Source organism: Cyclopterus lumpus, chromosome 15 (genome assembly GCF_009769545.1).
Source record: "Cyclopterus lumpus isolate fCycLum1 chromosome 15, fCycLum1.pri, whole genome shotgun sequence".
In the NCBI taxonomy this organism is placed as follows: Eukaryota; Metazoa; Chordata; class Actinopteri; order Perciformes; family Cyclopteridae; genus Cyclopterus; species Cyclopterus lumpus.
In genome coordinates this window covers 7,879,218-7,903,933 of record NC_046980.1, presented here as the reverse complement: position 1 = coordinate 7,903,933, position 24,716 = coordinate 7,879,218, and the positions used below count along the sequence as shown (strand labels likewise).

Sequence of the window (24,716 nt, the reverse complement as noted above, 5' to 3'; positions counted from 1 at the left end):
TGTGTAAGTGTTTGCTATATAGGAAACCACTTTCAAGAAGCCACACACATTTAAAGGTGCTGTGCAGCAGAGGGCTCATAATAAGCACACCGATACCAATTGGTGATGAGCAACAGCCCAGCAGCATGCCGCATTGTTAAAGAGAGGTTAGGCAAAATTGAAGGTCACATCTCTCCCTGCATCCACAATAGATGTGTATGTGTGTGTGTGTGTGTAAGGATGAAGGATGGATGGGTGGGTGGGTTATCCCCTGTTGCATCTCTGGAGGTTTAGTGCTCAGAACAGGCGATGCACAGAGGGATGGAAAGGCAAACTGGCTCAACCATACATATGGCTGCATAAACGCACAATACACATACAGACCTACAACATCTAATACGTGGTCATTTTTAAATGCTCTGGGAAAAAACTAGAAATTAGGCTAATGAAGCTCTCGACCTGGTGTGAGCAGTGAATTAACCCATCGGTACGTGGCCCCTGTCTCTCAGTCTATAGCTTACGGCAAAGTGAGACAGCAATATGACGAGGTACCACATGAAGAAAATCATAAAGAATTAGATGCAACGTTCGGTTTTCCCGGCCATATTGCAATTTTCTTTGGAGGTGGTAATACAAGTTCTCACAGAATAAAAATGTTCAAAAGGCAGAACAAAACATGAAATTAAATCATTCATCATGTTTGAAGTGTCGACAAAACTCTTACTGCAGCACTTTATGAAACCTCTTTGCCTCCCAAACACATCATCCCTCTTTGTTTTCTTCGTCTCCAAATTGAAACAGTTATCGTTGGTGTAATCCCACCTTTTGGAAGAGCACAAACACAATTCGTAAGTTAATCATAGTTCCTCTCCTCCGGGCCCACGGCTGGACCCTTGCAATTCATTTTGGCTACAATAATTTCTATATACAATTTTCAGCTGCAACATTGTGGCGACATTGACTAAACATATAATCTGATTTCCTATTTAATGTGTTCTTAAGTGCGAGCCATCTCCGTTATACGAAACCCAGATGGTACAGATGGTAGATAGAAGGGTTCAAAACCTTCTGCACATTTGTGACGACTCAATAAGCAAACACATAAACTCATGAACACAAATACGCATGTTGTGGAGTTCAAGACGTTTATAACTTATCCAAGAGGCTCCTTCAACATCATTATCGCAGCACGATGTCTTCGAGAGTCCTCACACGAACGAAGGTTGGACAACCCGCATAAATGGATGAACCTACACAGACGCAATGCCACGTGAATCCACCGAGCAGGGCCTCACTAACACCTTCAACAACAACACCGTTCAGATTGGAAAAACACGAGAAATCGAAAGAACTGCTCAATCGACAAGAACTATATTCAGCAGAATAAAAAAAGTAATGTTGCGGTTGGCTGAAAACCATGTATCTCCCAAAAGGGAAATAGAAGAAACATACTGAAACAACCAAACAGAGTTTTTAATCCGATGGGGGTGTCAAGGGTAAACATTCATGCGAAAACTACTCCAGGACCCCAATAGAAGTATCGGCCTTCAAAGGCAGCGTTCCAAAACCCGAAGCAGGCTTTTCCACGAGGCAACCGCGTCAGCCATGGACAGGGCTGCAGTAAAGAGGATTAACGTGGAATTAAAGGTCTGATTTCTGGACACGTTTACCCAAGCGTCATTTCTGAACACAAATCTGCTTTCTGAAAGTTTTAGATATCAAAACTTTTTCGCCCCTCATGTATCAGCATCCTGCTCTCTCGCTCCACATGGCAACTCACTCAGTATTCTCTTACCTATCTTTTGCTTGAACAGTGTCCGTTTTGAAAGGACAAAGAGAGATAGATGGGGGAGGGGGGGGGGGGGGGGGCGAAGGAAGAGCACATGATGTTGCACTAAGACTCCATTCAGCTCCATCTTACTCAAGTTGTAACTAAAGTGGGACTCCCTCTTGGATCGGAGCGATGCAGAAATGAGCATCTCATGATCAAAGGGCTCAGAGGTTTTTACTGAGCTGTCACGCTGCGTTGCAATCCGAGCGGAAAAGCCCTGAGAAATGGCTACGCTACCAGCCTGTGTTTACTCAAAACTGAGAGGAGTCGTGCTTGCAACAATAACACCAGTTAATTATATGTACACATTTTTGTTTTTGCAAAAATCTGAAATGTATCAGGTGCTGAATGTGACGGGAGCAATTAAGGCAGAAAGAGAGAAATACCTGCTTCTGTTTGAATCAACCCTCCTTTTACTGACTACAGGTCTATACATTAAAACACAGTTAAGGTATTTGAGGTAAATATGAGTATATTAACTATCTGAATAAATGGAAAACAGATGATAGCCTACACAAAGTTGGTGAAGATATGAGGGCATACAGTGTGTCTTTGTCTGTAGATCTAATTATGTACATTATGCATTATGAACTGAGCTCTGGAGACAGAGCAACCAAACACACTGCAAAGGAATAAACTATCTCTGCTGTTGCACAACTTTACAGATCAACAATTTATGTTGTTCTGCTTTATTTACAGATTGACTTGGGTTTTAGTGGAGCCTGTTGAAACTAAAACGATAACTAAGCTTTCACATTTGTTATGCATTGTTTGGACAGAGGAGGTCTACATATATTATTGTCATTTAACTGTGGTCCATTCATCTGGCAAAAAACTATTAGACTTTTTTTTCACAGACTGTGAAAAATGGGAAGCCCCGTCAACAAAATGGTTCCAATATAAGCAGTCCGGTCTGAATGTCCAGAGTGGCTGGAGTTACAGTCCCAAACTCAATTATTCTCTCAGCCCGGGTCTCAAAGATACTGCCTGGTGATTGCATTTTTGGCTTACAACACCGCCATGCGAGTTGGAGTATAGAATAAAATGAATTGCCCTACTTTGCTCCCAAGTCTAGCTGGCATACCTTTGGTATGCTGTGTGTTTAGAAGAGGGACAGTCGGACCAGAATGCAACAAACTGAATGATACAAATATAATAATAAAAAAACGAAAATAATGCAGGAATACAATAAAAAAAACACTCCGCAAGACTGTAGGGTAAAAATTCAACTTTAAAAAAAATATATATTCATTTTAAATAAGGTCAGGTTTAGGGTTAAAATAATCTGTGGAGAATCAGAAAATTGTCCCGAGACATGTTCTACTTTTGTCACCAAATTGTTGAGGATCAACACAGAACTATGCAAATTAGGTCTTATCAATTATTTTACCCTTTCACAAAAAGGGTAAGTACTTTTCTGTGTGGCCATGCATAGATGATTAATCAACATTGAGGAGAATAATAGAGCAATATAGATATTTACAATATCTGTATATTTCCTACTTCTGATAATTTCCTAGTCATAGTGATTCACTTTTTCTCAATGGTTCCTGGTAGACTTTTCCAGATAAGATTTAATACAGACAACTCTCAGGTGTAAGACTATACAGGATATGCATACTGAATATAATGCATAACATAGCTAACTATTCTTAGTTTATTTTCCTTTATGCACCTTCCTTCCTTCTATATTTTCCACTTCCCCTTTCCTTCTCTATTTTTATGAAAGCCAATTAACTGAAGGTCACCTGTGTGATCAATCCCTAAAATTACCTGGCAAGTTAATTGGCAGTGTGAAAGACCTTATGGCCTAAATGTAGCATTCATTTTCATTTTCATGAAATAATACAAGTGCATGAAAGATAATGCCATGACACAGAAGTGTCTTCACTGCTCTCAAAAGGCTTGCTTAATTTACTCAGATCTGTCATTAACTCTGTAAAAAATATCATGTGTTTGTCCTACCTGTGCTAAAAATGCACTTTCTACATTTGGAACCACCTGGAACCACCTGGGACCACATGGGACCACATGGGACCGAAAGCAACTCAATTAATCTCACATCTAATCCCAGCCTAATTCTCTCCTCTTCTAGCAGAAAGCCCACACCACAGGGTGGGCAGAGACGGATGTAGCTGCTCCATAGTCATTACCCAGTGCAGGTAAATGCAGATCTACCTGCCAAAGGAGCCTACGGATTAGATTTTATGTTCCTTTTGTTATCATAAAATGACAAAGCAATTTTACAGAAACTTTTGTTTGGAGACGGTCAGCTCACCGTCCCTCCTCCCACACATAATCAATAGCTGGCTTCTTTTACACACAAGTGTGAGCACAGTGTGAGCGCCTATTAAATGACATTTACAAAAGGCATACAGAAAATATATTGCAAACCTTTAAAACAAGACGAAGGGTCTACACACCCATACTAGGAGCTCTGTGAGGCTTTACTTGGGCCCCGTGGTGCTTTGAGCTAAATGCCTTCATGCTCACAATGACACCGCTAACAAGCTGATGTTAAGCCTTATTTACAGTGTTACCAGTAGGGTGCCAGTTCTGGTGAGAGGCTGGTGGGAATGCCATTGGTTTTCCAGTTAGTTAGTCATAAACCAAAGCCAAAATCAAATAAAAAAATGATGATGGCGCTATATGTGAATCGAAGGGATGGCTTTTTGTTGTTGCTATTCATCCTGAGGGTGACATGAATGTGTGAACAAAATGTCAATGCAACCCATCTAATAGTTGTGAAGACATTTCACTAAAAGCAACACATGTAAACCTCACGGTTGTGCTCAAGGAAAAGTCAGAGGATCACCAAAGTCAAAAGGATTCAGTATAAATGACTACATTCCATGCCAATGCATCCCATAATTGTTGAGTCATTTTGGAAGGTGTGGGCCGGATAGACAGTTATGTTGTGTCTGTTTTAAATCTGCAGCCATTCTACTGACCGCTGTTGTCTGGTCGTGGTCAAATGTAATCTTTTGATTCACCACAGGAACTGAACCCAAAACTGTGGATGCACTCGATGTCATTTAAATGCAGCCAACAGCTGTTTAAAGGTTCATTTGATACCTGGACACTTTCAGAAGAGTGCCCACGATGTACAAGAGGCTCCTTGGTCTTTGACTGCAAGGTAAGTGGGAGGGATGAACTTTTGTGGCCTTGATGTGCACTGGGTGTATTTTGTCCTTTTCAAACCATAAAGCAGAGGCATTAGCCTAGCCGACAGCGCAGGCAGAGAGCGTGGCTGAAAGCTGCAACAGGAGGACTGTTCTCGATGTCAAAAAAAGAAAGAGAGAAACAAGAGAAAAAAAGAATGCATTGAGGGTCTTTTGGTTAACAATAGGCTGTTACAGGATAATCATATAATTGTGTTCTCTCTTATTTGCCTGAAGGCACAAAAGGTTAAAGCACATAAGGATGTTTTGCAGTCGTAATAAAAAAAAAATCGTCTTTCTACAGCACAAAAATAAGGTTATTTCTGTTACTTTTATTATGGAGCACGCTCCGTCGCAACAGAGAATCAAATTCTGTGACGAAAAATGTGGAATGACAAATGGAACGAGAAGAAGTGAAGCCTTGGAGGTCGTTTACATAATTTGCATTTTATGCAACTGATGCGTTGACGGAGACTTGAATTAATAAGCTTCCCTGACACACTTCATTCAATACAACGAGCTTTACTGTACGTCGCTCTTTTGGTCACGGAGGACAGCTGTTCAGCTGACTGCAGAGCCTGGTGTTGCTCTCACAATCCAAAATCAAATGAGCAAAGAAATATGATGGACTACAGTCATAATAGCCTGGATAAGTGTAATATAGAAAATGAGGTTTTGGACAATTATCCGTGTGTAGTGCTGTAATGTGATGCTTGAGGCTATGTGAAAGAAGGTGCTCTATCTTTACTAGCATCTGCTTTTATAGACTAGAACGCACCATCAGCAAAATGATGACAGCCCAGCAAAACACAGCCTTATCACACCAAATCCAGAAATCCATCAGTTATCTGCTACATTACGCCTTTGATAACGATGACCTTGGTACAGCAACCATGCGTCTAATGAATCTGTAAATTAAATGTCCTTTTTCAACATGTTCATTCAGACAGTCTTTCATTTTGGTATGAGTTTTAAATATCTGATTTGAAAAATAATTAAATGAAATGATTTTTACTGATCTATGAAAGAATTAAATTCTACCATCTTTCTGTCTGCAGTGATATCATCCTGCAGAGACCGAGCGCTCTGATGATCATAGATGAGCACAGTGTCAGAGTCACAGTCAATCAGTAAATCTGATTATGGCTGAGGGAAAAAAACACATGCCTTGGCACAGCAGACAAAATTTCTCATCCAATATATTAATGTTCTGTAACAGCTATTTGATGGTTGGATATAATCACTCACCATCGGACTTTCATCAGATAATAACTAATTATTTGTATTCATGTGTGTTGTATTGTCCAATATGATGAAAGCATCACAGTTATAAACCAGCTGAATGTATATTGAAGTCAAGTTATTGTAATTTAAAATCAAACAACTATCAAACATACAACATAGGGAACATATCTAATATATAGTTTTCAGACACGTTTCCTACACAGATTTACTGCCTTTTCCTTTTGATATAAAACAAAAGATTTACATGCCACAAAACATGATCAAACTTAAAGGATGGTTGACATACATTTTGATAATGACAGTATTTTCAGTAGCGCTGCCTGGTGCTACAAAGCAGCTGACTTTATCATAATTTTTTGATTGGCTTAAGGCACTTGCAGTGACATTATGGCGATCAAGCTGCTCAGTCTTTTAATTTTTCTGACATTTGAGCTGAATTAATTAATTAACAAAAAAAAAGCTTTTTTGAGGCCTAAATGACAGAAATTCATTATTTCCACACTCTGATGTGTTTATACGACTTCATCTTATACACCTGTAAAACTAATATCTTCAAGGTTTTGGACTGTTGGTTAGAAAGTCTTGAGGACCAAACAATTAATCTAGAAAGGAATTATCATCTTAATCAATTATGAAAATAATAATCCTTAGTTAAAGTTAAAATATTATTATAGACAAAATAAGTATCTGTGTAATTATGTTCTCCATTATGTAAATGTATTACTTGTACATAATTACAATCTAGGCATTTCTGACAAACCTAAACCAAAAGCTCTGTACTCCATTTTGTGCACCATTGTACGAGAATATGACAAAAATATCACAAAAGGGACTTGAAGGCGATGTCACAATGTTTTCATACTAAACACATAAAGAGAGCTGATAAGAAAAGGCAGGAAGGCTTTGCCAAGATCACCTGATCTGAGCGCCCGAGAGGTAAGTTACATAATCTCAATTCTGCTGTTTGATTATCACTGATCTGACGGCATGAGTTGGAATGGATGTGATGATCAAAATCTATTTGTGCTTATGAATGTTTAACAGTGATGGGAGAAGTACAGTACTACTAAAGATTACAGTAGTTTCTGAACAGTTTGCAATGCAATATACCTTGTATTTATGAATGGACAACATACATAGCCCTGTAAAATGAGGATTCACGTTAAACAAAACAAAAGTTACTAAATAAGGGAGACCATGGGAGATATTGTATGGATTTCACTTTTGTAAATATTTATTGGAAAAACTATAAATCAGCGTACATTCAGTACATTAAGTACATTAAGTTTTTATTTTAATTAAATGTTCTTTCCAATAAATTAAATGTTGGGTTAGGGTTTAGGGCTTCTGAAAGGTTATTATGGAAGAAAACTTTACTGTAACATAAATGACGTTTAGTCTTGTGGTTGATATTTTAGCAGAAGATCAGAAATACTACCAGTATTCCAAAAGGCAAGTCAAGTTTGTATAGCCCACTTGAATTCAATTCAAAGTGCGAGTGTGTGAGTGTGTACACACTGTACCTGACTAACAACTCCCTGACTCTCCTATGTGTTCCCCATTGCTAAAGCACCACACCTTTATGATTATTTTAAGAGTATATATACTTTGCCTACCTCAGCAGATCCACAGGATATTCTCCGGCACCACTAAAACTGAAAAGATGTCTAACCAGCCAGACCAAGTGCTCCTTATTGAACCTTTGTACTTTTTTTGGACCTGGGGGGACAGGGCCTCCTCTATTGCTGCCCCTCCTTCTGGAACTCTCTCTCCCGCAGTACCTCAGACCTTCTGCATCACTCGCCACTTCCAAAACTGCACTTCATGTATTTATATCTGCTTTTAACCTGTGATGCAGGTTATGCATGTGTTTGTTCCGTTTCTTACTGTATGTACTGTAATATCTCATTAATATTGTTAGTGCTTTTATTGTTTCTGTTACCAAGTGTCTTTGTGTACTTTTTAAAGCGCTATACAAATAAAATGTATTATTATTATTATTATTAATATTTTTGGTATTGTCCGAAATATATCTGTTAAACAAAGTCTCAAAACCTGTCAAATACAAAATGTAAAATTTCCGATCTTGTTCACTTATTCTTTGATCAATTTGTAATTTCAGATTTGAGAAGATTGCCTTGTTTTAATAAATGTTTGAAGTATTCTAACAGAACCAGCATTGACAATGTCATACAAGTGAAATTCAACTCAAGTTTAAGAGAGTGAACACTGATTAACATGCTACATATGAAAAAAGTAAAGTACTCATTAACACACGCACACATACATAATATGAATAACATTGAATGACCTGCTGAAGCGGTACCTACTCATAAGTCCAAAGTTTAAGTTCAACATCACTATGTCTTTAAATATGATGTGCCTACAACAATTAACAGACGGCACTTTTCTCTCTAGGCAGTGGTATGGGTCACTGCAGTACTACTTCCAGGCATGCACCATGGGTATTTTCACTGTTCTGTCATGAGGATCCTAATTAGCTGCTACATTCCTTAATTTAACGAGTGCAAAGTTAAACAGTGTAATACAAGCACAAATGTCAACGGTGCAGACTTTGTAGCAACTAATTTAGCAGGCTTCAAAAAGGCTATTTTGTAAGAACAAGTATTCGGATCCATTATTTCCCACTAACAGTGCCTTGTTACACCGAGCCCTCATGCGTTATAGGTTCCCTCTCACAGGACTTGCAATTTAAGGCTGTGGTGCACTGTGCTGGGTTGAGATGTTATACTGAAAGAGTTTCTGATAGGATGTGATTCAATGAATGGAACTGCATTGCATCAGGTGGAAACTGATTGAAAATGTCTTAAAATGCAGATGGATGGATAGAAAGTCAGACAGATAGCTAGCTAGCTAGCTAGATGGTCAGATAAAGAGTGTGCTAGTAATACAAATAGCTGGTGAAAAAGAAAGACAGTAAGACTAACAGAGAGCACAGGGTTGGTTTTGGTGGGAGACTTTTTAACCGGATATCTGGACTTTCTGTACAGATTGGTCAAATCAATGCACAGTGCTTCTTTACATTGTTATGATCAATGACGTCTTCTCAAAGCAGATAAAGGTAGGTCCCTGTATGCGGATGATGTGAACTCGTTGAAGAGAGGAAGGAGTATGCAGCATGAAATCAAGAAAGAACAATGAGCAATTGATGCGACAGTGGAGTGGGGTCATGATTGGGGGTGTAGAATCTCAGTAGAAATACAACTTTTTCACCAGGAAGAGACTTAATGTATGTGGCCTTGATACGATCTGTGTTGGATTACAGCAGAACAGTGTATGGATCAGCAGCCAGGGCTCGTCTAAGGAAATTGGATGCGATTCTGGGACAGGCATTGAGAGTGTGCAGTCGGGCTTCTAAAATAACGCCCTACAGGTAGAAATGACATTGACATTGACAACACCATTGCAAAGGAATTTGGAGTGTTTGATCTGCGGATAAACCATGGATGCTTGTGTGGCCTGATATAGACTGGCTTTTATTAAAGGTAAAAGAAAAAGAAAGATATCAAATTAATTTGCTAAGTGCATGTGACTCTCAAGTAATGACAGAGCGTAATGATTTTACAAAGATGTATAGAGATTTTTACGAAACCTCAGACAGGAGTGGCAGGATATGCGGTGCAGCCAAAGGAATTGAAATTAAGAGAAGAACATCCAATAATTTAGGGGTTTACACATCGAAGATGGTGGCAGTATTGGTTACACTACAATAGGTGGAAAGACCTTGACAATATGAGGTGTTGACTCATCCTCAGCCCAAGCAAGTTCAATTAAATTCAATTCAGTTTATTTTGTAAAGCCCAATATCACAAATTACAAATTTGCCTCAGAGGGCTTTACAATCTGTACACATACGACATCCCTGTCCCAGGACCTCACATCGAATCAGGAAAAACTCCCCAAAAATAACAAACATAAAAGGAAAGGAAGGTGGAAAAAAGTGAAGGAAAATTCACAAGAGTGCCAAAGTTACTAGTTATTAGCTTGCACTGATAGCTACTCTACATTAAATGAAGCTTCACTCTACAGAAGCTTCCCTCCAGAGAATTGCAGCAAGCTAAGCTACAGCTACATGGCAAAAGTAGTCGAAATCAAAGCTATTTTTTTTCCATTGAAGTTAAGTTAAGGCGATTAATAAAAGCTATAAATAATGTAGTATAAACTTATATCGGCATAATATACGTGATATAATTAGGGAAACACAAGACGGGCTTGTCTGAGGGATGTCAGGAAGAGGAGTCAATGGACCATGAGCTGTAGGGGGCATGAATCGCAGAGAGATGATGAGGAATAATGTGAGGGAATTAGAGGAGCAGGGATACACGTTAGTAGGATTACTGGGCATGGGTGAGAGGGCACAGGTCAGGGTGCTGTTAGCTTTTCTTAGGGACACTGGGTTGTTGTATTATATGATGGATACGAAGGGATAGAGTGCTAGGGTGGCTAATATGGATAGGAAGGAAGCCGGGAGGATAACATGTAGGTAAGGGTGTGGGTGCGTGTGGGTGTGTGTGTGTGTGTGTATGTGTGTTTGGGAAGCAGTGTCAAAGTCAGAAACAAATCCAAGGACAGATCTCTGTAAATGTGAAACGCAATGTCCCATACATTCATATGGAGCACTGTGACTGGCCGTACGGACCAACCTGTGGGGTGTAAACTGGTATTTGGTAGTTGTATTTCCTTGAGGGCTTTCTTTACTACACACTTCATCAACTGTAGCTTCCACTGAATGGAAACGCTCTTCTCTAGATTGCACTCTTTTCCAAGTAGTAAAAAACTAATACAATTAGCCAGCAGTGGCAAAGTATCATCTGATAAATGCCAATGCAGCAATATACTTTCTTTATCTTTCCGCCCTTGTCCCGACTTGACAATCGCGGTCCCCTTTTGCCAAATGTGGGTCAGGAAAGGTTTGGTCCACGGGGGTGTCGTGGGGAGAATAATGAAGCAAGATATATTAAGTACTATTTGGACACCGTTCTCCGGTGCCACAAATGAGCCAATTAGGCACAGGCTGGTCTCTTCACGAGGACGGTACGAATGGTGAATGGTTTACAGACAATCTCTTTGATTTATTTTTTAGCAGTGTGCGTGTGTGTTTATGTGTGTGCGTGTGTCTGCGTGGGAGTGATGATGCTCTTTCATCTCAGTTCCGACTGTGTATTCTTTCCAGCGAAGGAATTCTTAGTGTTAATAAGGCTCTTCTTCAACCCGACACTGTCGAGGGTCTCGGGGCAGCTTTTCACTTCACATTTAAGTAAAAGAGCTGAAATCATCTCACATACAGATGTCATGTGTATGAATTGCATTTGATTATCAACTGCCCTCATTCGTCTCGACTCACCGTAGTCGCTCTCATAAAAGATGATGAACTTCTGCCAGTGTAGCTCTGAGACGAGGGTGAGCAGGACATCGTTGATTCGAACAGGTGGACGGGCAGCCAAGGTGTAGCTCTCTCCTTCTGGGCTGGGGTTGAGCTGGCAGGCAGCGCGGGGCGCACCGTCCCCATTTCTCTGGATGAAGAGGTGGGGAATGTGCATTGCATCCGTCAGAGACTGCAGGGCACTTGCAGCTGCGCAGCCAGTGGACGTGACGAGAGCGAGGATCCCCTGGTTCATCAGCTCACATGCTGGACGGAGGAACAAATAAATAGAGGGAAAGGTGGATGAATGGAGAGGAGTTAAGGGAAGAGGGGTGGCGACAAAGGGTTGAAGAAAGGAAATAAGGGTGAAGGACAGAGAAGTATATCAAAGAGATGGAGGATGATGAAAGAAGAACAAGATATATGGAGGAAAACAGGGACGGGGGGGGGGGGGAGCAGAGGAGAAGGAATAAGATTAAACATGCTGAGATGCGTATTTCAAGTAAAACCAAACTGTAATCAATTCCAACAAGATTGTCATTTCAAAAGTCTTTCGGATTTAAAGAGCGCTGTACATTATTCAAGAACGTGTGCTCAAGATGGTTCTTTGTGTATCCTGCTTCGGATTACGTCTGAGTCTCAGCAGTTGAGAACAGCTCACAGAAAGGAGGGGGTTGGTACTGACGTGGTATTATAATGCGAGATGAGAGATTCAGAGGGGGGCATCCTCTAATGATTAGAGTCTAATCCTTGTCCCCAGACAAAAAAAGACAGCTGATTAAAGCAAAAAGGCTGGCTTAAGTCAACAGTCACTTGATAACGGCAGATGAATCAGAGAGCTACAGGAGTCAGGTAGAGTCTGGGTAAAAAGAGCACAGAACAGCACAGTCACAAATACAAATCTGGAGTATTTTAGCTCGATACAGAAAGTAAGATGCAAAATGATGTCTCCAATCAGTCCAAGCTAAATATTGTCCCACACATCCATCACTATGTGTCTCTCTTTCATGTACAAATGGTCATTATCTGGGAACCAACAAAGATTCAGACTGCAGACATACTGTACTAATGTTTGAGTACGGTTTTGACATCCCTACATTTTTATTTACACGTGTAAATTGGGCCAAATCTGCTTCAGATCCTCTTGGAGCGGGTCAGCATGTCTGCAGGAACAAGATGCCAAACATGCTTTAAAAGATGAAAATGCCAACTTTCACATTATTCATGTCTGGAATTGAAGAGAAAAGCTGTTCCATCCAAGTGGTGGTAAATATTTAATGAGAGTGGGTAGACTTGAGTATGCAGTGGTGTGACATGTTACGCGCTCGTGTTTTGCTCTTCAAATGATCTGACAGTAGATTAATGACCTAAAAAGTAAATTCTCCAAAATGACGATATGTTTACTAAAGATAGCTGAGATTGCTTCACTATCACTGTACATGAGTAGTGTATAGCACGTTGTAGGCAACACAATTGCATACCTCTATATTGAATACAGTTATGTGTACTGTAAACTTTTTACTACAGTTGGTTTTCAAGTGTGTTTGAAATAAAATTCTACTGCAGAAAATAGATAATCATATTTCCCCCCTCTGGTTTAACACAGGCTAAAAGAAGCACGATTTACCTGAAAGCACCACTGATTTTAGTGGTTTGCATCCTCTCTTAGATTAAAAGATAAAAAAAGAGGAAATGAACAGAAAAGAGAAAGTAATGTGAATCCAAATGCAAAACTGTTTTAATGAAGATTATTACATTAGCATTTCATTGTAAGCACTATCTCTGTTATGAGCTGCATAATCATATACTACAGGGATTGTCTAATTTTGCATGTGACACGGGACAGGCTACAGCAAATGGTGCTTTTAAAATTCAGATCACCATTTTTCACACAGCGGGGCTCTTATAATTTCAGCATAAGCAGCTGAGCATATTGTACGAAACAGCAATTAAATAATATCTTCCTGCATTTCATAATACCACCCGATTCTGTAGTCTACTTATACTTCTGCAAAATGTAGCAAAAGGAAACTAAGACCATATGTTTTGACAGTGAGCATTTTAAGAAGCAGAACAAGGACTGCACGTCACAAACATAAACGCATACAGGTGAGACACCATTACAATCCACCATGATACCAGAGGGAGGTGAAGTAAAAAGAAGGAGGCTTTTTGTAGGCAAGGCATGAGGCCTTGAAGGGGTGGGGAGGGGGAAGGATGAAAAGAGGGGGTGCTCTGTGAATGGAGACATACTGGGAAATGGTTGTGTGTGTGTGTGTGCGTGTGCATACACACATGGATGGCAGAGGGGGAGGACTATTAATGTGACAAATGACGATTTCATCTACTGACTGCAAGCACAGGAGTACATTAAGGCCCTGTAAATCATGAGTACAGGGGCAACTACATAACACGCTGAGGAGGGGTGGGAGAGCGGAAATGTCAGCGAGCCGAAGATGCACTTTAGTTAAAGTAGAACAAGGAAGAGAGTGCAAGAGAAATACAGGGATTATTTAGAACTTTTTGCACGAATGCTCAGGAGAGTGCAAGAAAGACTTCTACAGAGCAGGAAGTGTGTAATTGTGTGTGTGTGTGTGTGTGTGTGTGACAAGTGTGCATGAGCGCCAGCATGTGCACTAGGGCACTTGGCAAATCGTCCTTTGTGCGACATGAAATGCTAATGCTCTGCTCAGCAGGAAGTTCTGTGATTGACAGTAATACAAATCTAGAACATGCTTTGACACTGTTCCGGTGTCAAAATGTGTCAGCTGGCGACAGTAAACTGTATTCTGTACTACACAGTGAAAACAGCCGGTTCCCGAGAGTTACTTGTGGTGTTGCTGCCGGGTTGGGTGGAGTATTTTCAAATGATTTTGATTCAGGAATCAAAGTCATTTTAAGATCTTAGCGTCATTACTGTAAACAAAATAGACTGTTGTCAGAATGATTGGCAGCCTTTATGCTTTACCTTGTTTGTTATCTATTATTTATTTCACATGCTTCATCCTCTGCTAACGCAAGAAAGTTCAAAAACTTGATCTTCATTATAATGGAAAGTGACTCTTTTTATAGCGCCCACCTCTCCATCACTCATCCACTTTTAGCAGACTATAGCTAAAGTCTGTCTGCGGCCATTTTGGCTTCATAATGGACACCCCAGGCCCGTTATACAGCAGACAGCCCACTGACAGAAGGCCGGAGTGGTCCACAGTCATTGTAGAGGATGATAATGGTGGAATAATGACTCTTAAATGTTCCCTCTGCATTGAAAAGTCACGATACATGTAATGAGCATATATATTGACACGCCGGCATTGACGCGCGGAAAAGTATGTAGAGTGGCATAGTCTCAAGCTTACGAGCACTGATCAAGAAGCAGTAGGCCTATTTGTGTGAGTGTGTGTTGACTGTGAATACGGTTAGTCGTGGATGGGTGGAAGAAAAATAGTCAATAAGTCTGCTGTAATTAAAGGAATTGCAAACAGCAGCTGCTCTCGTTGGGGAAAAAAAGATTTACTAATCTATCAAACCCATTGTGGAGAAGCAGTCATTTTCCAATGATGGTGCTTGATTGAGGGATGATGAATTCGGTAGGTGGATGAATTTTTAATCATCACTGCATATCTTTAAAACCCCGATACAATTTAAATTACAACGCGATTTTTGCTCCGCTGTCAGCAAATTCAGAGACTAAATCAGGGAAGAGGCTAGGGCATTGTAAGCGATTTGTTTTCATGTTCCTACACTTATAATTGAAACCATTAAAAAAAAGGACATCTGCCATGCGAATTTGATCAACAAAAGCACACTGTATTTTTCTGCAAAAGTCCTCGCCTCATCAGACCAGTTCAGTTATGCACGGATGGTCCTGGGAGAGGGAAGATTAGTATCAAGACACCAGGCTGAAAGAAGACATTACAACGTTGTACCACACAATCTGTTTGACCGTGAAAACATGATGTCATCGTGCGTCTTGCCCTCATTTGCAACGTGAAAGGAAGACGCAAACCACCACACCACTGATGTAGTGAATACTGCATAAATTGGGGCAATCTCAGTGATTTCACAGTCTAGATAAGGCAGTCTCATTCAGTTTGCTCTGACTCACAGCACAATCCTAGGATTTTAAGGAGTCCCCACTACAATAAATGCTTCAATGTTTTCACCACTAAAACCCTGTGACAACTGTGATCTGATTGTGACAGCTTATACTACACTATTCTGAATTAAATGTCTGTTTTGTATCATTCACGGGGACTTTGAGTATATTGTAATGCTCCTTTTTATTATAAGGATGAGCTCCTACTCATTCCATCTAAATGTGAAATCATTAGATAGTGAAGATGTTAAACCTTATGATGTAAATTAAAACGTGATACAAAAGAGTTCATTTGTGGATGACAGATCATTGATTTCACAAAGAAATGTGAATACTGACTTCACTATTACAATTTTCAGTCAGAGCAATGAAAAAGTTGCAATATAGAGCTTCCATACATATCTGGGTACTTTAGTGTACGGACCCTGGAACACACTCATCTTTTCAGCACAGATGACTGATTACAAGATCAAGTGCTGTTATTGAGGAACCCGGACGCTAAATTGGTCATTGATGGTTTTTAAGCATTCAGCAGGGACATCTAGCAGTTATTTATGTTTTAGCTGCTGGAAGATTCAAAAGAGCTTTAACTGATCCTCATCACCCTCAGACTGGATGTCGTGTCATTTCTTCATTACGAATCGGTCCTTCCATTCTGCTGTTGGCAGCTTCCTACAACATTCCAGCTCTTCACCACACGGAAGGGAGAAATGAGAGAGATCAGTATGGCAACATTTAGGTGGACAGCAACATTCACCTTCAGTACGAATTAATCGTCTCTCCGTGCCATGGTACTTTCATGACTACACTCCTGCTGTCAGACCAAGATAAGGCTACATATTCCTATCAATACTATTGATGCCATTGATGTCATCTGAACTGTGAAGGAGTAAATTATATCCTCCAGACAGGTAGAACGGCAGAAATAGACTTAGTACAGTATATACTGTTTATAAACAGGGAGTGGACACAACCACATGGCCTGTAGAGTACAGCATTGTGATAGACCTGCACAAAATATTACATTTGTGAAGCTTGAATGTTCAATTTCTATTTTGTCCACAGGGGTGGATAGTAACACCTCACAATACAATGTGATTAATATAATGCCACCAAAACCTATACAGCCTCTGGAATCAGTTGGATTGGTCAGAGAGGTACCAAATACCATATTTAACATTTAAAAAATGTACAGTATAGCCATTTCAAATTACCGACTGGTCCGTGACAGATCCCCTGTGGGTCCCTTCTTGGTCCTTGGTAGTATGTGATCCACCTCAATGACTTATTGCCTCTAAGCACCATGTGTGGCAATCAATTGCAATGCTTTACCTATATCCACCAGTAGGGGCAGTGATGATGGAAGCTGAAACGGTTTACTAGCATCAGGCTGCTGCAGTGTGACCGCTTTACTTCAAGCTGGCCCATTGCGACTTATCATTTACATCGACCCAGTTCACCTAAGATCAGTTCATTATTATCATATTTGATGTATAGTGTTTTCATGCTGAATTTTGGAAAAGTGTATTTAAAATGATTCAGAAGACATCAATAATGTTTTAATTTGACGGAATGGTGTAGCCATGAGACAAACTAAATTAGTTAGGATAGTTAAATCGGTGTTAACATCATTTAGCTTAACTTCAGTGAAGATTCGAATTTCTAATGGCTGAGATGGCTCCACTAACTTGTGAGTAATTCGCTGTGGCAATGTTGCAGTACAAATGTGAGACATGGCTTGTGTCTTTGTTCCAGTGAAGTGAAGCCTGTTATTCTTATGAAGTACATTATCTTAACTTTATGTGACTGAACAAGAGTCTTTAACTTCACAAACATTTGAAAAAAAATAATGCAAATTATTAATGCAAAAATATGAAAAAAAACAGATTTATAGCTGTTATCTGAACACATTGAAAAAACTTTAGTTGCTCACAATGGAACTGGCTGCTCGGCTCAGTGTGAAATCAAACACATATAAACACATATACAGTAAAATTTAGCAAAAAATAGTATGTAGTGGTTTTTCTTTCAACTTGTGTTTCCGGCAGCTGCCGTGTTCTTTGCTCTAGAAGCTGCAATCAATAAAACATATATATAATATATTGAACATCAAAATGGATTGACATCAAGTGTGTCCGTAGTGCTTGCGTTTCTCTTCGCCTGGGTCCCTATGTCAAATATACTGAGTTTTTATTATTTCTGACAAAAGAAGATTGTTGCGAAATTTATGCTCAGGGATATTTTCCAACTGCTGGTACCCGACGGATGAAACAGAAAAAGGCCTGGAGTCTAAATCTCCGCAGCCTGGGAGTACAGATCTAATGCAACAGAATTCACTCGCCATACATTCAATAAAAAAACTCAAACTAAAGCGCAGTGGAACTTGGGGAGACACAGGCAATTTTTGTTTTCAGGGAGTTCTGAGTCACTGACTGCTATTTCGACACAGAAACTAATGCCACCAGACAATGATATAAACACCACCACCAAGATGCCCAAAATGTGATACAACTAGCTACCATGCCATGTGGCATCAGCTTCAACTGTCATGTGCTTAACAACGCAAACATGGATGGGGCGTCTCAGCCTGTAACATAAAGGACATGATTCAAACCGACCTTTTGCTATGTCCCGCCCGTCAAACGCAGACTGACCAATTACAGCGTAGCCTCAGCCAGCTCCGACCAGGGTCTGAACCCCTAACCGGCTCGGCTTCATAGACTCATGCAATCGATTATTTTCTTTCTTAGCCTGTATTTGTGAATTTCTAGCTGTTCATGGTTACACGTTAAAAGTGATACTCATTACCCGGAGAAGTTAGAAAGAGTTCTATGTAAAAATAAAAAGTATGTTACGAATTATTAACCAGCATGAATACTTCTTTGCTATGCTAGTTACTGAAGGCATATCTGAAACCTCTTTTTTGATTTTCCAAAAATGTGATATATATTCAGTGAATGAAATAGGGGATTGCAGTTAATCGCAGTGTGGGCTTCATAATATCTCTGACAGCTTGATGGAGTAGCAGCAGGGGGGTCAAAATTCTAACATCATATTGATGTCTCATTAAATCAAGAAGACGCAAGCGTCTATATCAACCCATTTATCTGTGTTTCCTTGCTATCTTTCCACTCCTTCCTTCCTTCTTCAGTGCTTTTTCGACTGTCACTTGCTCTCTCATCAACTTAGCACAACCACTGTTCCTTCCAGGGCTAATGTGGTCAGTCTAATGTGCATAACATAGTCCTTTGCATACACAATGATGTTTGTGTGTGTGTGTGTGTTTGTTTGTTTTTTCGCTAGTATGAGGCTGATTAGCCTTCTGACAATTAACATGCAGCGATGCCTCCATTGGCAGCATTGTGCTGAATGTTGAAACAGGTGAATAGAGAGCCCAGTTTTTATATGGCAAACATGTGTTTGGGTTGTGTGATGATTGATTTGGATGGTGTTAAGGAGAGCGATTGGAGAACGTTGTGGGAGGATAATCATGACTCATTCACCGCTGGGACAGCGACAGGCTGGGCCTTTGCTTGTCTGCTTGAATTAGAAACATTAAGAAACATCTCATGCTCTCATTTGGTAATGTGTCATTTGCTTTAATATCATCTAATGTCTTGGTCTCTCTTTGTCTATAGCCGTCTGGTTTCCCTTCATTCTCCCTGTGTAGATATCTCACTCTGCAGGGGCTATCTACATATCTGTTCTCTCATCTGATCCCTCTGTGTTTGCCTCTCACTTGTCCTCTTCATCCCACGCTGCATTTTGCTCATCACAATCTGCTCTTGTCCCATCTGCATCTCGAACAACACCTCAAACATGTGAGATAAATGATGAATTAACATAAGTTAATTCAGCGATGCGTTCCCTCTTTGTGCTACAGTAGAATAGAAGATGAGAGATGAGAACTCAAGAATGGAGGATTAAACAACACGGTTTTAATTATCTTTTTTAAAGGTTGTGTTCCTTCCACAAGATGTTCTTTTTTCTAATTCAACAACAGAGGTCAAATAATGGGACCAAGTTAACAAATAAATAAGCAAAGCCAATGGTTCCTTGATAAGCTAACAAAGAGCAAACGTACATGTGTTATATGAAAATCCGAGTCAAATGGGCATTGTTATTTAGTGTCAGTCTGAAATCCTGTCCAGCACCTTGTTTTATAATATCCATGACGGGGGACATTTGGTTTACCTGACAACAGTGGAAAGAGGTAGTTGAGGGTTCAGGGGATTATCCTTCATCACACAAAACCGTGTAACACATGCTGTAAGTTTTCAACAGTGTTAAACATTCAAAATGCATTATTTATGTTATGTTGCCAATGTAGGATGATTTTTCTTTCACATAAACCTAAAAAATGTATAGGTTTAAGCCGTTTCACTGGAAAGTAATAGGCTCCAGTGCTGTCCTCCACCGGAATGATACTGCATTAACCATTACAGTGGCTTACATGATGCTATCTGTAGTAATCCACTGCATGAAGACTGTAGCCACTACAATATGTTGGGCATAATACTACAAAGACTGACCAGCTCCACTGAAGCGCATGCTGGCACACAAGATCACAGCCACCTGTTCCCACAGCTTGAACAAAGCCGGGCATGTGTTCAAATGCAAGCCTGATGGCGGATAGGCCTTCACCTGCTTCACAGAGTAACTCATCTGAATCCACAGCTTCCATTATTTACCGAGACCTGACTCATGGTAAGGATAACCTTCTTCTTGAGTGTTGAATCAGCTCGATGGGCTGATTCATTCTGCTGAGTTGACACAAACATCAATGTCAAGCAGTTAAAAAACATGTGCAATGTAGCTGTTGGCACTGGTTTTGAACGTCGGGAACTTCCTTGAAGGACCTCCAGTGATGTATAACCAAATTACTGTGAGGTGCTTTAGATAAAACAAACCCATGTAGATGTGCTCTGCCCATTTAACCTTGCGAAATGTGAGACTTGAGAATTTGAATCAAGGATTTTTAATATTAAAATAGCTTTTGTGATAAAGTGCTGCAATGCTAATGAGGTTTAGAGTCTACCTATGCGCAGCTTTCAGACATTTAAACCTTATTAGTTTGGCTTGCAGTTTCTCTGGTTGACCCTGCATGAATAGAAAACACTGTATACGATCTATCAGTTTTCAAAGGTTATATCTGGTGATTGGGTTGGCATATGCCAAGCTAAAGATCAAAGAGTTGGCCAAACTAAGGCTGAGCACTAGTCTTGCACTAGCACTAGACTTGTGGTGAGAAAGAAGACTGTGATGGGAAACCTGTGTCGCTCTGTCGGATGCGTTGGTGACGATAGGAAGAGTACGTTTTTACAATATGTTTCTGCTCGATTGACCGTCTATTTTATTTTTCTTAGCGAGTGCTGTAAACTCTGCAAGAGATAGACACTAATGAAATTGCAATTAACACCAGGACGATCTTCAGATGAGGGTAATGGTGTGGGTAAAAGTAAACAAACACCAATGAGGCAGATGGAGGACCATTCATTTAACTGTTTCCCCATTCTTAATAATGTGTTTCTCTCTGGGGGGTGGGATGGAGGGCGGGGGGTTATGTACAAGTAATTTGGAATGATTTGAGTAAATCGTGCATTGACCGATTTGTTAATGCCGAAGATGTTCATCTCTCCTTCACTCTGTAATGAATGGTAATCTCTATTCATGTCCTGCTGTCAGCAGAATTTATAATTCAGAGCAGCACGCTCTTCCAAGTTTCTACAAGCTTTTGTTACCATCTGAAATGCACACGCTATAATTTATAATAATACATTTGTATACGTTATATTCATCATCGATGTGGTTTTGTAACACAGACATATATGTATATTCTGTATAAGAAGTATGCTCGTCAGTTTGTGATAAACATGTTTGGCTTTTGGAGGCTAAATAGTAAACTTATCTTTTTACTCTCATCTTGCCCAATTTACCTTGTCCAACTATATAATGACGCCTAATAACTGACAACAAATGCGTCTGGAAATTGAAAGTGTATCATTCAGAGCAATTCTGCGGCGCATAATGTTTCTTTCTTTTGAAGGAGTGACTTTTCCCTAGCGATCTGCTGCCTGTCCAACGTTAGCACGGTCCTGTTGAAAAACAAATTAGCTCATTATCCCTGGAAGGCCGGGCACATAGGAGCAGCATGCTTGACAAGCAAAGCCTTTGGATGTGCCAAGCTGAAAATGTCAACATACTACCTTGAGAGTGCACATTAAACTGAGGCGGTAATGGCTGTCTAAAGACAGAACCCCATAATCAAGTCCATTAAGGCTCAACACTCCTTCCCAAAAACACCCAACAAGCAGGGGGGATTTTAAAGTATGCAATGAGCTTCTGTAGATGAATGCCACGGGGACACGCTGTGCACCATGCTGCCAACAACACCCACGCCTGAGTTTATATGAAGTATCTACTGATTGAGGCATGTGTCAAAACATCCCTTTTTTTATGTGTGCAAGGATGACCAAGGACTGACAAGTAAAAACACCTTAATAACTCCCAAAAGTAATACACAATTGAGGTCACTGGTGTCATGGCTGGTATCATTCACATACGTAACATATCACTCTGAATTTTCTCTGAGTATTCTTACTGAACCCAATGTACAAAACAAACAAAGTGTACTTTCTTTTGTCATCTGACAAATGATTTATTTGCCAATAGGCATAATAAACGTAAGATAAGAAAAGATAAGCCTTTATTAGTCCCGCAGTGGGGACATTTAAATTGGTCAGTTACACCTTACTTTTGTGTCATTTCACTAAACCATTTAGTGCCATGATGAAATTGGCCCGTGTGTGGCAAGGCCCAAAACTACTTAAACTCAGCAAGACAACTTCAGATAAAGCCCACGCAGCCGTTGGTGTAATTCCAGGAGCTCTTATTGTCTAAAATCCTCAACAGCAAATCACTAATCATTCCTTGAATTAGGATCCAATTTCCTAATCGCCAGCCCTTCTCTTTGTTCTGTTGTGCTGCGCACTCTGGTTTTGTATTCATTTCCTCTCTCGGGAGTTTAGTTGTGCGCAGAGAAACAACAAACTGTGGAAGAGCGGCTCCTCATGCATGAAATGAAAGAGGGCTTTGCCCTCCTGGCGGGGCCGACACTGACGTATTCTCTAAAAGGTAAAAGCCTGCAAAGACTTATTGCATTTGACCAGGTTGGGCTATGGCCACCTTCCAGAAACATACATCCTCCCCACTTAGGTGTCAGTGCATTCTGTCAGCCTATAACATGAGGGTTCTCCCTGGCAACCACTTCACAGCCATTTCCCCGATAAGAGAAATATGTAAGATGCACGTCATGTTTGTATCACGTGAATTATGGGAATTGTTGATCCGTATTCTTACATTATGAGAATAATCAATTTATATTGATGACTAAAACTGTAAATATGAGCCACCCCAGCGATAGACGCACTATTCCAACTTGGATGTGAATAGGACTTTTGTGACGCGGTAATGCATTATTAATAACATTATTATAATTTATATATCCGCAGAACAATGACGGCACGTAACAGTACACAGGCGACAACCTGAGATATTTCTTCTGTCCCAACTGTTCTTTGAATAAATACTAATTCATACCGTCAGTAATTGATTCAGTCTGCAAATAAGGGAACCCTACATGTTCATAGTCCATATCTCACTGTTATAAATGCAGTCCTTTTATTATCATGATTCTTTGAACAGAGAGTAATGTGCAGCACATATCTCCACTCTGCAGCTTTATTAAATGGGACCAATCTTTCTGCCGTGACAGCAGATCAACAGGCATGACAATATCAGACATTAGCTTTTCAAAACTCAGAGTCATACTGACGTCACTCATTAATAACATTGGGGAAGTTTAAAAAAACGATGTGGTAAGCATAAAGTCTGATTCAGTACATTTTAACTAGTATTAGCAGTGGATGGAATTGTATAAAGCCACATTGCATATTGTTTTAGTTATTTTATAATAATTATATCCGTGGTTCTCCATTAAATCCTGTTATGTTGCTGCTGAAACAAAATAATCTTAAAGGGTATCAAAATTGCATCTAATCCCAGATTAACCTTAATGCACGACTGGTATTCTCCAGGTACGGCTCCAAGGGACACAGTGGCACATTTCCTTCAGTGTGCCACTTCAACAGGTGGCATGAAGACACGCAGGCCAAGTCAACCGCTTGGCTCAGAGACACTGAGGTAAACGTGAGCAGACGAGTGGAAATATGATCGGCGTTATGTACTCCCCAAGTGAACTGTCATCTCCCATATTGCATGAAGGGAGTTTGCAAAAGTAGGCCTATTACCATGTTGATCACATCAATTTGGAGTGTCAGGACGGGGTGAGCTAATACCCGGTCTTGTGAGGCTGCTCTCTCGTCTCCTCAGCCTCGGGGGTTTCCGCTTTGATTAAAATCACAAACCAGCCAGTCTTCCGTCCGTCTTTTTGTACCACCACCCCGGCTCCTGTACCGTTCAATTGTGTTCTTTTTTTTGGCACGAGACACAGGTGGCTTACTGCTGAATCACTGTCTTCTGGACGGTACTCCAGTGATCACCGCTCCGAATGACCCAGCAGACCTGAGCTGCCATCTGCTTGAGGACTCCAGCTGTCTGGGTCCCGTCTCTCAGATCCTAGCGTGTCCTGGGTGTGATGTTTCTAAACCCCGTCCCTTGTGTCTGTCTGCCCAGCATCTCCCTGGTGCGCATTCTGTTCCCTCATTGATTCCTGGAGGATTTGATCTCTCTACAGCTGCATGCATCTCCAGTGCATCAGTAGTTTCCACCCACACTGCAGAGTCGGGGATAAATCATCACTCAAATGCTATGCAAGCATATTTATCCTGGAAAAAATAAACCTCTTCTACAGCTAAACGCAGCTACTGCTACATATTATGTCTGTCATACAGGGGCGGGACCACCTGTCAGTGCACCAGTATCAATACAGTAATCATGGCCCCTCATCAGCCTCACAATTCTCTGCCTGCATATGTATGCAGAGAAATGATTACATCG

General features: G+C 40.4%; 1 protein-coding gene across 2 annotated transcripts in view; it reads right to left on the bottom strand.

The window, feature by feature from the left end:
• grid1a (glutamate receptor, ionotropic, delta 1a) overlaps window positions 1-24,716 on the bottom strand; it is a 183,606-nt gene that overhangs the window by 65,162 nt on the left and 93,728 nt on the right. For both annotated transcript variants that reach the window (XM_034552247.1, XM_034552246.1), the window contains exon 3: window positions 11,582-11,866. In XM_034552247.1, the coding sequence (XP_034408138.1) occupies window positions 11,582-11,866 (285 nt within the window). The remainder of the gene's footprint in view (window positions 1-11,581; window positions 11,867-24,716) is intronic.